The 12,670-nt window shown below is 41.9% G+C and overlaps 1 protein-coding gene across 1 annotated transcript in view; it reads right to left on the bottom strand.

The window, feature by feature from the left end:
* MROH1 (maestro heat like repeat family member 1) overlaps nt 1-12,670 on the bottom strand; it is a 122,919-nt gene that overhangs the window by 30,155 nt on the left and 80,094 nt on the right. Inside the window, exons 26-31 of the mRNA XM_033071687.2 lie at nt 12,051-12,146; nt 8,187-8,291; nt 7,977-8,112; nt 4,926-5,038; nt 3,695-3,847; nt 709-863 (exon numbers count right to left, since the gene is read on the bottom strand). Coding sequence (XP_032927578.1) covers nt 709-863; nt 3,695-3,847; nt 4,926-5,038; nt 7,977-8,112; nt 8,187-8,291; nt 12,051-12,146 — 758 coding nt within the window. The remainder of the gene's footprint in view (nt 1-708; nt 864-3,694; nt 3,848-4,925; nt 5,039-7,976; nt 8,113-8,186; nt 8,292-12,050; nt 12,147-12,670) is intronic.

Genomic DNA, 12,670 nt, shown 5'->3' with positions numbered 1-12,670 from the left:
TAGGGTTGGATTTGGGATTTGGGATATGGGGCTGGATTTGGGATTTGGGATTTGGGGCTGGATTTGGGATTTGGGCTGGATTTGGGATTTGGGCTGGATTTGGGATTTGGGCTGGATTTGGGATTTGGATTTGGGGTTGGATTTGGGATTTGGGCTGGATTTGGGATTTGGGACTGGATTTGGGATTTGGGATACGGGGCTGGATTTGGGATTTGGTGTGGATTTGGGATTTGGGACCGGATTTGGGGTTTGGGATTTGGGCTGGATTTGGGGTTTGGAATTGGGGCTGGATTCGGGATTTGGGATTTGGGCTGGATTTGGGGTTTGGAATTGGGGCTGGATTCGGGATTTGGGATATGAGGCTGGATTTGGGATTTGGGATTTGGTCTGGATCTGGGATTTGGGGCTGGAGCTGGATTTGGGATTTGGGATTTAGGATTTGGGATTTGGGGATGGATTTGGGATTGGAGCTGGATTTGGATTTGGCGTTTGTCTGGATTTGGGATTTGGTCTGGATTTGGGATTTGGGATTTGGGAATGCCCCAGACCTGTCGAAGGGCAGGGCGCTGCCCAGCAGGGTGCCCAGCACAGTTTTGGGATCTGGGATTTGTCTGGATTTGGGATTTGGGATTGGGGCTGGATTTGGATTAGGGATTGCGGCTGGATTTGGGATTTGGGATGGATTTGGGATTTGTGAACCCCCCAGACCTGTCGAAGGGCAGGGCGCTGCCCAGCAGGGTGCCCAGCACAGCCTTGGGGTGCTGCAGCCCCAGGATGAGCACGGATTGCTGCGCCGCCCTCCGGAGCTGCTCCGGCTCCTGCAGCTCCAGCTTGGAGCGGATCACGGCCAGGAGATCGGGAACCTGCAGGGAAAATTGGGAAAGGATCCAGGAACAGATCCTGGGGAGCATCCAGGGATGGGGTTTGAGGGGAAAATGGGGAAAGGGATCCAGGAACAGATCCTGGGAATCATCCAGGGATGGGGTTTGGGGGAAAAATGGGAAAGGGATCCAGGAACAGATCCTGGGAATGATCCAGGGGTGGGGTTTGGGGTAAAAATTGGGAAAAGGGATCCAGGAAAATTCCTGGGAATGATCCAGGGATGGGGTTTGTGGGGAAAATGGGGAAAAGGAATCCAGGAACAGATCCTGGGGATCATCTGGGGGGGGTTTGGGGGAAAAATGGGAAAAGGGATCCAGGAAAACCTCCTAGGGATCATCCAGGGATGGGGTTAGGGGTAAAAATTGGGAAAAGGGATCCAGGAACAGCTGGAAAAGCTCCTGGAACAACCCAGGAATGGATTTTGGAATAAAAATAGGGAAAAGGGATCCAGGAAAAGTTCCTGGAATGATCCAGGGGTGGGGTTTGGGGTAAAAAATGGGAAAAGGGATCCAGGAAAAACTCCTGGGAATGATCCAGGGATGGATTTTAGAGTAAAAATTGGGAAAAGGGATCCAGGAAAAGCTCCTGGGGATCATCCAGGGATGGGGTTTGAGGGGAAAACTGGGAAAAGGGATCCAGGGAAAGCTCCTGGGAATTATCCAGGGATGGGGTTTGGGGTAAAAATTGGGAAAAGGGACCCAGGAAAAGTTGGAAAAGTTCCTGGGGATCATCCATGTGTGGAGTTTGGGGTAAAAAATGGGAAAAGAGATCGAGGAAAAGTTCCTGGGAATGATCCAGGGATGGATTTTGGGATAAAAAATGGGGAAAAGGGATCCAGGAAAAGCTCCTGGGAATGATCCAGGGATGGAGTTTGGGGTAAAAATTGGGAAAAGGATCCAGGAAAATTCCTGGGAATCATCCAGGGGGTGTTAGGGGGGAAAATTGGGGAAAGGGATCCAGGAAAACTCCTGGGAATCATCCAGGGATGGGTTTTGGGATGAAAATTGGGAAAAGGAAATCCAGGAAAAGCTGGAAAAGTTCCTGGGGATCATCAATGGATGGGACTTGGGGGTAAAAAATGGGAAAAGGGATCCAGGGAAAGCTGGGAAAGTTCATGGGAATGATCCAGGGATGGATTTTGGGATGAAAATTGGGAAAAGGGATCCAGGAAAAGTTCCTGGGAATGATCCATGGATGGATTTTGGGGTAAAAATTGGGAAAAGGGATCCAGGAAAATTCCTGGGAATGATCCAGGGATGGATTTTGGGATAAAAAATGGTGAAAAGGGATCCTGGAAAAGCTGGAAAAGCTCCTGGAACAACCCAGGGATGGATTTTGGGATAAAAATAGGGAAAAGGGATCCAGGAAAAGCTCCAGGAATGATCCAGGGGTGGAGTTTGGGGTAAAAATTGGGAAAAGGATCCAGGAAAATTCCTGGGAATCATCCAGGGGGTGTTAGGGGGGAAAATTGGGGAAAGGGATTCAGGAAAAGCTCCTGGGGATCATCCATGTGTGGGGTTTGGGATAAAAATTGGGAAAAGGGATCCAGGAAAAGCTGGAAAAGCTCCTGGAACAACCCAGGGATTGATTTTTGAATAAAAATAGGGAAAAGGGATCCAGGAAAAGTTCCTGGGAATGATCCATGGATGGATTTTGGGGTAAAAATCAGGAAAAGGGATCCTGGAAAAGCTCCTGGGAATGATCCAGGGATGGGGTTTGGGGTAAAAATTGGGAAAAGGAATCCAGAAAAAGATGGGAAAGGTGGAAAAACTCCTGGGCATCCAGGATGGGATTTGAGTAAAAATTGGGAAAAGGGGTCCAGGAAAAGCTGGGAAAGTTCATGGGAATGATCCAGGGATGGGGTTTGGGATAAAAATTGGGAAAAGGGACCCAGGAAAAGTTGGAAAAGTTCCTGGGGATCATCCATGGATGGGTTGGGGGTAAAAAATGGGAAAAGGGATCCAGGGAAAGCTGGGAAAGTTCATGGGAATGATCCAGGAATGGATTTTGGGATGAAAATTGGGAAAAGGGATCCAGGAAAAGATCCTGGGAATGATCCATGGATGGATTTTGGGAATAAAAATTGGGAAAAGGATCCCAATTTTGGGGTTTTTCCCATTTTTTGGCTGAATTCCCCAAATTTTGTGGATGTTGGAAATTCCAGAAATTCTGGTAACTTCAGGAATGCTGGGAATTATTTCAAGAATTTTGGGAATTCTGTGGGTGGCAATTTCTGGAATGTTGGGAATTTCAGGAACTATGTTGGGAATTTTGGGAATTTTGGGGACGTCTGGAATTTTGGGAATTTAGGGGATGTTGGGAATTCCTGGAATTCTGATAACTTCAGGAATGCTGGGAATTAATTCAGTAATTTTGGGAATTCTGTGGATGGGAATTTCTGGAATGTTGGGAATTTCTGGAATGTTCGGAATTTTGAGAATTTTGGGAATTTTGACAATATTGGGAACGTTGGGAATTTTGGGGATGTTGGAAATTCCAGGAATTCTGGTAACTTCAGGAATGCTGGGAAATATTTCAAGAATTTTGGGAATTCTGTGGATGGGAATTTCTGGAATGTTGGGAATTTCAGGAACTATGTTGGGAATTTTGGGAATTTTTGGAATTTTGGGAATTCTGGGAATTTTTGGGATTTTTGGGATTTTTTGGGATTTTTGGAATTTTTGGGATTCGGGGACGTTGGGAATTTCAGAAAGTCAGGAATCCTGCTGGGAATTTCAAGAATTCTGGGAATTACATCGAGAAACACATCAGGAATGTCAGGAATTTTCAGGAATTCTGGGAATTCCATCACCTTTTCCTGCAGGATCCCGCCCCGCTCCCGGAGCAGGGAATTGCAGAGCACGGAGGCGGCGCGGGAACAATTCCCGTCGGGATCGTCCCAGGCCTGGAACAGCTCCAGGAGGAGCTGCAGGAGCTGCTCAGGGGGAATTCGCTTCCCAATCACCTGGGGAAAAAAATGGGAATTCAGAAAAAAATCTGGGAATTTAGGAAAAAATTAGGAATTCAGAAAAAAATTGGGAATTAAGAAAAAAATTCGGGAATTCAGGCAGTAAAAAATAAAAAAAAAGGGGAAAAAATGGATAAAAATGGAAGACAATTAAAAAAAAAAAAAAGTCCCAAAATTGAAGAAATTAAAAAAAAAATTGCTTCAAAATGGCAGAAAATGTAAAAAAAAAAAATTCCCAAAAAGGGAAAAAGTGGATAAAAAAATAGAACGAAATTTAAAAACAAAACAAAAGAAAAAATTTCCCCCAGAATGTCAGGAAATCCCAAAAAAAATCCCTCTAAAATTCCCCCAAAATATCCCATAAATCCCATTTTAAAAAACCCCAAAATATTCCCCAAAATCCCTAAAAGTCCATATTTTTTTTTAATTGTGGAAAATGCCCCCCAAATCCCTCAAAATAAAAAAGAAAATCCCATTAATTAAAACAAAAAAATAAAAAAAATCCTCCCCCCTCAAAAAAATCCCCAAAAATCCCCACAGAAATTCCCCCCAAAATGCCAGAAATCCCAAAAAACCTCAAAAAAGCCCCAAAAATTCCAGAAAAATTCCCAAAAAATCTCCCCCCAAATCCCCAAAATTAAGAAAAAAATTCCCCCAGAATTCACAGAAATTTCCCCTCCCAAAATCTTTTTAAAATCCCCAAAAAATTAAAAAACAAATTCCAAAAAATCCCCCCAAAAATCCAAAGAAATTCCCCCAAAATTCAAAAAAGTTCTGCCAGAAAAATCCCACTAATCCCCCCAAAACTCCCCAAAAAATTCCAAAAAATCCCCCAAAATTAAAAAAAAATTCCCCAAAATAAAAAATCCCTAAAAAATAAAAAAATCCAAAAAAATCCCCCAAAATTAAAAAAACATTCCCCAAAATTAAGAAAAAAATCCTCCCAAAAATCCCCAAAAAATAATAAAAAAAATCCCAAAAATTGCTTTTAAAAATTCCCAAAAAATTCCCCAAAATTCCCAACAAATTCCCAACCTCCCCCAGTGCCAGAATTCCCAGAATTCCCGATTCTCACCGAGCCCATGCGGGTGCAGGTGTGGAACAGGATGGAAAAATCTGGATTTTCCAGCCCCTCCTTCAGCAATTCCAGCCCTTCCAGGAGCTCATCCTGATGATCCCGAGAAAAACCTGGAAAAATGAGAATTCCATGGAAAATTTGGGGGGAAAAAAAGGAGAAATTCTCAGAAATTTTGGAATTCCAGAAGGAATTTTGCTCCTTTTCCCAATTTTTTTTTTTTTTTTTTAGGAATTTCACCCTCAAATCTGGGAAGGAGCTGTTGAAAAATCCTGGAAAAGTTTGGAAAAAAAAAATTGGGAATTCTGGAAAAAATCTTTGGGAGTCATCAAATTCATCTCATGAAAATTCCCAGAATTCCCAGGAAAAATGTGGGAATTTTCTCCTTTTTTTTCTGATTTTTGGGGGGAAATTTTTCCATGGAAAATCCCAGAAAAGTTTGGGAAAGAAGAAAATCTTGGAATTTCAGGTTTGGAAAAACTCTTGGAATCCATCCAGGCTGTGGAATTCCAGAAGGAATTTTTGGGAATTTCCCTCAGGAGATTTTTGGGAAAGGAAAAAATGGGAAAATTCCCAGAATTCTTTGGAAAAACCAGAATTTGATGGGGTGGAATTAAAAAAACTCCAGGAATTCCATGGTAAAGCTGGAATTTGGTTGGATAAAATCCCCAAAATTCCCAGAATTCCATGGAATTCCCTCTCTGGAAGTTGGGAAAACCTGGAAATCAATGGGGTTGAATCCCAAAAATCTGTGGAATTCCTTGGAAAAGTTGGAATTTGATGGAATCAACTCCCCAAAACTCCCAGAATTCCATGGAAAAGCTGAAATTTAATTGGACAGAATCCCAAAAATTTCCTGAAATTCCTTGGAAAACTCAGAATTTGATGGAACTGAATCCCAAAAGATCCTGGAATTTCTTGGAAAAGTCAGAATTCTTGGGATTGAACCCCAGAAAATACCAGAATTCCACGGAAAAGCTGGAATTTGATGGGATAGAATCCCAAAAAAATCCTGGAATTCCAATTCCAAAGGGAAACAGCGCCCCCTGCTGGACATCCCGAGAACTCCACACTCCCAAAACCTTGGGAAAAACATTCCCAAAAATCCCAAAATAGGGGAAAAAATCCTGGAATTCCATAGAATTCCCTGTTTGGAAGTTTGGAAAAGCTGGAATTCGATGGGATTGATCCAAAAAAACTCCTGGAATTTCATGAAAAAGCAGGAATTCAATGGGATTGAAACCTCAAAAATTCCTGGAATTCCATGGAATTCGCTCTTTGAGAGTTTGGAAAAGCTGGAATTTGATGGGATGGAGTCCCCCAGAATTCCAGGAATTCCACACAACCTCCTCTTTGGGATTGAATCCCAAAAATTCCTGGAATTCCTTGGAAAAGCAGGAATTCAATGGGATTGACTCTGAAAAGTTCCTGGAATTCCATGGAATTTCCTCTTTGGGAGCTTGGAAAATCCAGAATCAGATGGGACTGAATCCCAAAAAATCCCAGAACTCTTTGGAAAAACTGGAATTTGATGGGATTGAATCCCAAAAATTCGTTGGAATTGTTTGGAAATCCGGGCACGTCCCAAAAAAATCCAAAGGGAAGCAGCGCCCCCTCCTGGACACCCTGAGAACTCCACACCCCCAAAATCCCAAAACCTTGGGAAAACATTCTCAAAAAATCCCCAAAAAAGTCCCCAAAAATCCCAGAATTCCATGGAATGTCCACTTTGGGATTGAATCCCAAAAATTCCTGGAATTCCTTGGAAAAGCAGGAATTCAATGGGGTTGAAACCTCAAATATTCTTGGAATTCCATGGAATTCCCTCTTAGGGATTGACCCTAAAAATTCCTGGAATTCCATGGAATTCCCGGGATTGAATCCCAAAAAACTCCTGGAATTCCTTGGAAAAACTGGAATTCAATGGGATTGAAACCTCAAAAATTCCTGGAATTCCATGGAATTCCCTCTTTGGGATCGACCCTAAAAATTCCTGGAATTCCATGGAATTCCCTCTTTGGGATTGACCCTAAAAATTCCTGGAATTCCATGGAATTCTCTCTTTGGGAGTTTGGAAAAGTCGGATTTTGTTTGGTTTGAAGTCCAAAAAATCACAGAATTCCATGGAATGCCCTCTTTGGGATTGAATCCCAAAAAACTCCTGGAATTCCTTGGAAAAGCAGGAATTCAATGGGATTGAAACCTCAAAAATTCCTGGAATTCCATGGAATTCCCTCTTTGGGAGTTTGGAAAAGCTGGAATTTGGGTGGGATTGAATCCCCAAAATTTCCAGAATTCCATGGAAAAGCTGGAATTCAATGGGATTGAATCCCAAAAATTCCCAGAACTCTTTGGATAAAACTGGAATTTGATGGGATTGAATCCCAAAAATTCCTTGGAATTGTTTGGAAATCCAGGCACTTCCCAAAAAAAATTGAAAGGTAAACAGCGCCCCCTCGTGGACACTCCAGGAACTCCACACCCCTAAAATCCCAAAAACTCGGGAAAACATTCCCAAAAAATCCCCAAAAAAGTCCCCAAAACTCCCAGAATTCCATGGAATTCCCACTTTGGGATTGAATCTCAAAAATTCCTGGAATTCCTCGGAAAAGCAGGAATTCAATGGGATTGAAACCTCAAAAATTCCTGGAATTCCATGGAATTCCCTCTTTGGGAGCTTGGAAAATCCAGAATTGGATGGGATTGAATCCCAAAAAATCCTGGAATTCCTTGGAAAACCCAGAATTTGGGTGGGATTGAATCCCCAAAATTCCCAGAATTCCACGGAAAAGCTGGAATTCGATGGGACTGAATCCCAAAAATTCCTTGGAATTGTTTGGAAATCCAGGCACTTCCCAAAAAAAAAAAATTGAAAGGTAAACAGCGCCCCCTCGTGGACACTCCGAGAACTCCACACCCCCAAAACCTTGGGAAAAAATTCCCAAAAATCCCAAAAAATCCCCAAAAAATCCCAAAAAAAACCCCAAAAATGAAATTCAGGTTTCAGGAATATCCTGGAAATTTGGGAATTTTTTTTTTCCCCGTTCCCACCTTCGTAGCAGAGCTGGATGCGGAGCAGGGACCGGACGCAATCCACGGAATCCGCGCGGATTTTGGGAATTCCGTCGGAGCAGCGCGGAGCCAGCAGGGCCAGGAGCGAGCTCAGGTTGTAGAAAGGAGTGATGGACTGGGAATAAAAATTTGGGAATAAAATCTGGGAATTCCAGAGGTTGGGAGAAGAGGGAATGGCGGGAAACTCACGCTGACGTGGAGATTTTCCAGGAAAAATTCCAGCAGGGATTTGCTGATGCCGAGGGCGCGTTCCCGTTCCTGTTCCCGTGGGGATTTGATCCAGGAACCTAAATGCTGGGAATGGGGGAAAAATCCTGGAATTCTGGCAGGAAAATCCTGGAATTCTGGTGGGAAATATCCTGGAATTCTGTAGGGAAAGTCTTGGAATTCTAGAGGTAAAATCTGGAATTCTAGGGGGGAAATCTTGGAATTCTAGGGGGAAATTCTGGAATTCTAGGGGAGAAAACCCTGGAATTCTGATGGGAAAATCTTGGAATTCTGGTGAGAAAATCCCAGAATTCTGCAGGGAAAATCTTGGAATTCTGGCAAGAGAATCCCTGAATTCTGCCAGGAAAATTCTGTAGTTCTGCAGGGAAAATCCTGGAATTCTGGTGGGAAATATCCTGGAATTCTGTAGGACAAGTCCTGGAATTCTGGTGGGAAGATCTTGGAATTCTGCAGGGAAAATCCTGGAATTCTGGAGGGAAAGTCCTGGAATTCTGGTGGGAACAATCCCAGAATTCTGCAGGGAAAATCTGGAATTCTAGAGGAGAAATCTTGGAATTCTAGGGGGAAATTCTGGAATTCTAGGGGAGAAAATCCTGGAATTCTGCTGGGAAAATCTTGGAATTCTGGTGAGAAAATACAAGAATTCTGCAGGGAAAATTCTGGAATACTGCAGGGAAAATCCAGGAATTCTGGTGGGAAAATCCTGAAATTCTAGTGGGAAATACCCTGGAATTCTGTAGGACAAGTCCTGGAATTCTGGAGGGAAAGTCCTGGAATTCTGCAGGGAAAATCTGGAATTCTAGGGGAGAAATCCTGGAATTCTGCTGGGAAAATCCTGGAATTCTGGTGAGAAAATCCCAGAATTCTGCAGGGAAAAATCCTGGAATTCTGGCAAGAGAATCCCTAAATTCTGCCAGGAAAATTCTGGAATACTGCAGGGAAAATCCTGAAATTCTGGTGGGAAATACCCTGGAATTCTGTAGAACAAGTCCTGGAATTCTGCAGGGAAAATCCTGGAATTCTGGTGGGGAAAATCCTGGAATTTTAGGGGGGAAATCCTGGAATTCTGCAGGGAAAATCCTGGAATTCTGGTGGGAAATACCCTGGAATTCTAGGGGAGAAAATCCTGGAATTCTGCTGGGAAAATCTTGGAATTCTGGTGAGAAAATACCAGAATTCTGCAGGGAAAATTCTGGAATACTGCAGGGAAAATCCAGGAATTCTGGTGGAAAAATCCTGGAATTCTGGCAGAAAAATCCCAGAAATTCTGGTGGGAAAAATCCCGGAATTCTGGTGAGAAAATCCCAGAATTCTGTAAGGAAAAATCCTGGAATTCTGGCAAGAGAATCCCTGAATTCTGCCAGGAAAATCCAGGAATTCTGGTGGGAAAATCCTGGAATTCTGCAGGGAAAATCCTGGAATTGTGGAGGGAAAATCCTGGAATTGTGGTGGGAAAATCCTGGAATTCTGGTGTGAAATATCCTGGAATTCTGCAGGAAATATCCTGGAATTGTGGAGGGAAATTCCTGGAATTCTGGTGGGAAAATCCCAGAATTCTGCAGGGAAAATCTGGAACTCTAGGGGAGAAATCCTGGAATTTTAGGGGGGAGATCCTGGAATTCTGGCGGGAACAATTCCAGAATTCTGCCAGGAAAATTCTGGAGTTCTGCAGGGAAAATCCTGGAATTCTGGTGGGAAATATCCTGGAATTCTGGTGGGGAAAATCTGGAATTCTAGGAGAGAAATCTTGGAATTTTAGGGGGGGAAATCCTGGAATTCTGCAGGGAAAATCCAGGAATTCTGGTGGGAAAATCCTGGAATTCTGCAGGGAAACTTTGGGGAGAGGGGAGAGTTCCATAGAGATGGGAATTGGAATTCCAGGCCGGAATTCCAGCCCAGGCAGCTTTTTCTAGGAGAATATTCCCAAAAAATCCGACCCGGGATGGCCTTGATCCCGCTTTTCTCTGGGATGAGACTCCAGAGCTGCTCCTTGGAATTTCCCCATTCCCAGAATTCCCATTATTCCCATTATTCCCACAATTCCCAGAATTCCCATTCCCAAAATGGGAATTCCCAGAATTCCCATTATTCCAAATTTCCCATTCCCAGAATTTGCAATTCAATGTCTTTTTGATTCCCATTCCAGGAATTCCCATTCCCAATTTTTCATTCTAATTTTTCCCATTATTCCCAGAATTCCCATTCCCAATTTTCCATTCTCAATCCCAGAATTCCTACTCCCTGAATTCCCATTATTCCCATTCCCAGAATTTCCAGAATTTCCATTCCTATTATTACCATTTTCCATAGAATTCCCAGAATTCCTATTTCCATTCCCATTATTCCCATTATTCCCATTATTCCCATTATTCCCATTATTCTCATTCCCAGAATTTCCATTCCCATTTTCCCATTTCTGTGGAATTTCACATTCCCATTCCCAATTTTTCTTTCCCATTCCCATCATTCCCAGAATCCCCTTTCCCATTATTCCCATTCTAAATTTTTCACTCTTATTATTCCCATTATTCCCAGAATTCCCAGAATTCCCACAATTCCCATTCCTCAAAACTTCCCCACAATCCCAACAGCTCCCAAATCCCGAAACCACCTCCCAAAAATTCCCCAAAATTCTCCAAAATCCCCAAAAATTCCCCCAAAAAATCCCAAAAATTCCCCAAAATCCCAGAAAATTAAAAAAAAATCCCAAAATTCCTGAAAACTCCCACAAATCCACAAAAATTTCCCAAAAATCCCTGAAAATTCCCCCCAAAAAATCCCAAAAAAATCCCAAAAAAATCCCCCCAAAAATTCCCAAAATCCCCAAAAATTCCCCAAAAAAATCCCAAAAATTCCCCAAATCCCAGAATTTTTTTTAAATCCCAAAATTCCCCAAAATTCCCAAAATTTTTTCCCAAATCCCAAAAATTTCCCAAAAAAATCCCCAAAATTTCCCAAAATTCCCTCAAAAAATCCCCAAAAATTCAAAAAAAATCCAAAAAAATCCCCCTAAAAATTAAAAAAAATTTCCCAAAAATCCCCCAGAAATCCCCCAAAAATTCCCGGAAATTCCCAAAAACCCCTGAAAAATCCCCCAAAAATTCCCAAAAATTCCCAAAAATCCCCGAAAATTCAAAAAAAATTCCCAAAAAACCCCGAAAATTCCCCCCAAAAAATTCCCCAAAATCCCTGAAAATTCCCAAAAAAATTCCCAAAAAGTCCCAAAAAACCCAAAAAATTCCCAAAAAAATCCCAAAAATTCCCCAAATCCCAGAAATTTTTTTTAAATCCCCAAATTCCCCAAAATTCCCAAAATTCCCCCAAATCCCCAAAAATTCCCCAAAAATTCAAAAAAAATCCCCGAAAATGAAAAAAAAATCTCAAAAAATTCCCAAAAAATTCCCAGAATTCCAAAAAATTCCCCAAAAAAATCCCAAAAATTCCCCAAATCCCAGAAATTTTTTTTAAATCCCAAAATTCCCCCAAATTCCTAAAATTCCCCAAAATCCCAGAAAATTCCCAAAAAAATCCCCGAAATTCCCCAAAATTCTCCCAAAAATCCCCAAAAATCCCTGAAAATTTCCCAAAAAATTCCCAAAAAATCCCCAAAAATTAAAAAAAATCCCAAAAAATCCCTGAAAATTAAAAAAAAAAATTCCCAAAAAGTCCCAAAAAACCCAAAAAATTCCCAAAAAATTTCCCAAAAATCCCTGAAAATTTCCCAAAAAATTTCCCAAAAAGTCCCAAAAATCCCCGAAAATTCCCAAAAAATTTCCAAAAAATCCCTGAAAATTCAAAAAAAAATTCCCAAAAATTTGGACTCACGGCAAAGATCTCCTGGAGGCCGTGGGGGCTCAGGCGCCGCCGGAGGAGCCCCTGGAGCAGCTCCTGGAGGGATCCCAGAGCGTCCTCAAACAGATCCTGGAAAAAAAATCCGGGAATTCCACGCTCAGAAAAATTGGGAAGGTCGTTGTTATCCCAGAAAAAAAAAAATTTAGGAATTTGAGATTTTTTTCCCAAATTTTTGGGGTGAATTCCTGTGGAATCAACCTTGAAAATCCCAGATTTTTTGGGGGGGAAAGGTTCTTAAAAAAGAAAATCCTGGAATTTTGGGCTTGGAAAAACTTCTGGAAGTCGTCAAATCCATCCAAGGTCGTCGTTAACCCAGAAAAAAAATCTGGGAATTTGGGATTTTTCCCAAATTTTCAGGGCAAATTCTTGTGGATACAGCCTTGAAAATCCCAGGATTTTTTGGGAAAGAAGAAAATCTGGGAATTTTGGATTTGGAAATTGGCAAATCCATCTCAGATTGTCGTTATTCCAGAAAAAAAAATTGGGAATTTCAGATTTTTCACAATTTTGGGGTGCAAATTCTTGTGGATACAGCCTTGAAAATCCCAGGATTTTTTGGGAAAGAAGAAAATCCCAAGATTTCCATCTGGAAA

Source organism: Catharus ustulatus, chromosome 1 (genome assembly GCF_009819885.2).
Source record: "Catharus ustulatus isolate bCatUst1 chromosome 1, bCatUst1.pri.v2, whole genome shotgun sequence".
NCBI classification, from domain to species: Eukaryota; Metazoa; Chordata; class Aves; order Passeriformes; family Turdidae; genus Catharus; species Catharus ustulatus.
The sequence above is the reverse complement of the archived record's forward strand: the minus strand, read 5'-3'. Positions and strand labels throughout refer to the sequence as shown.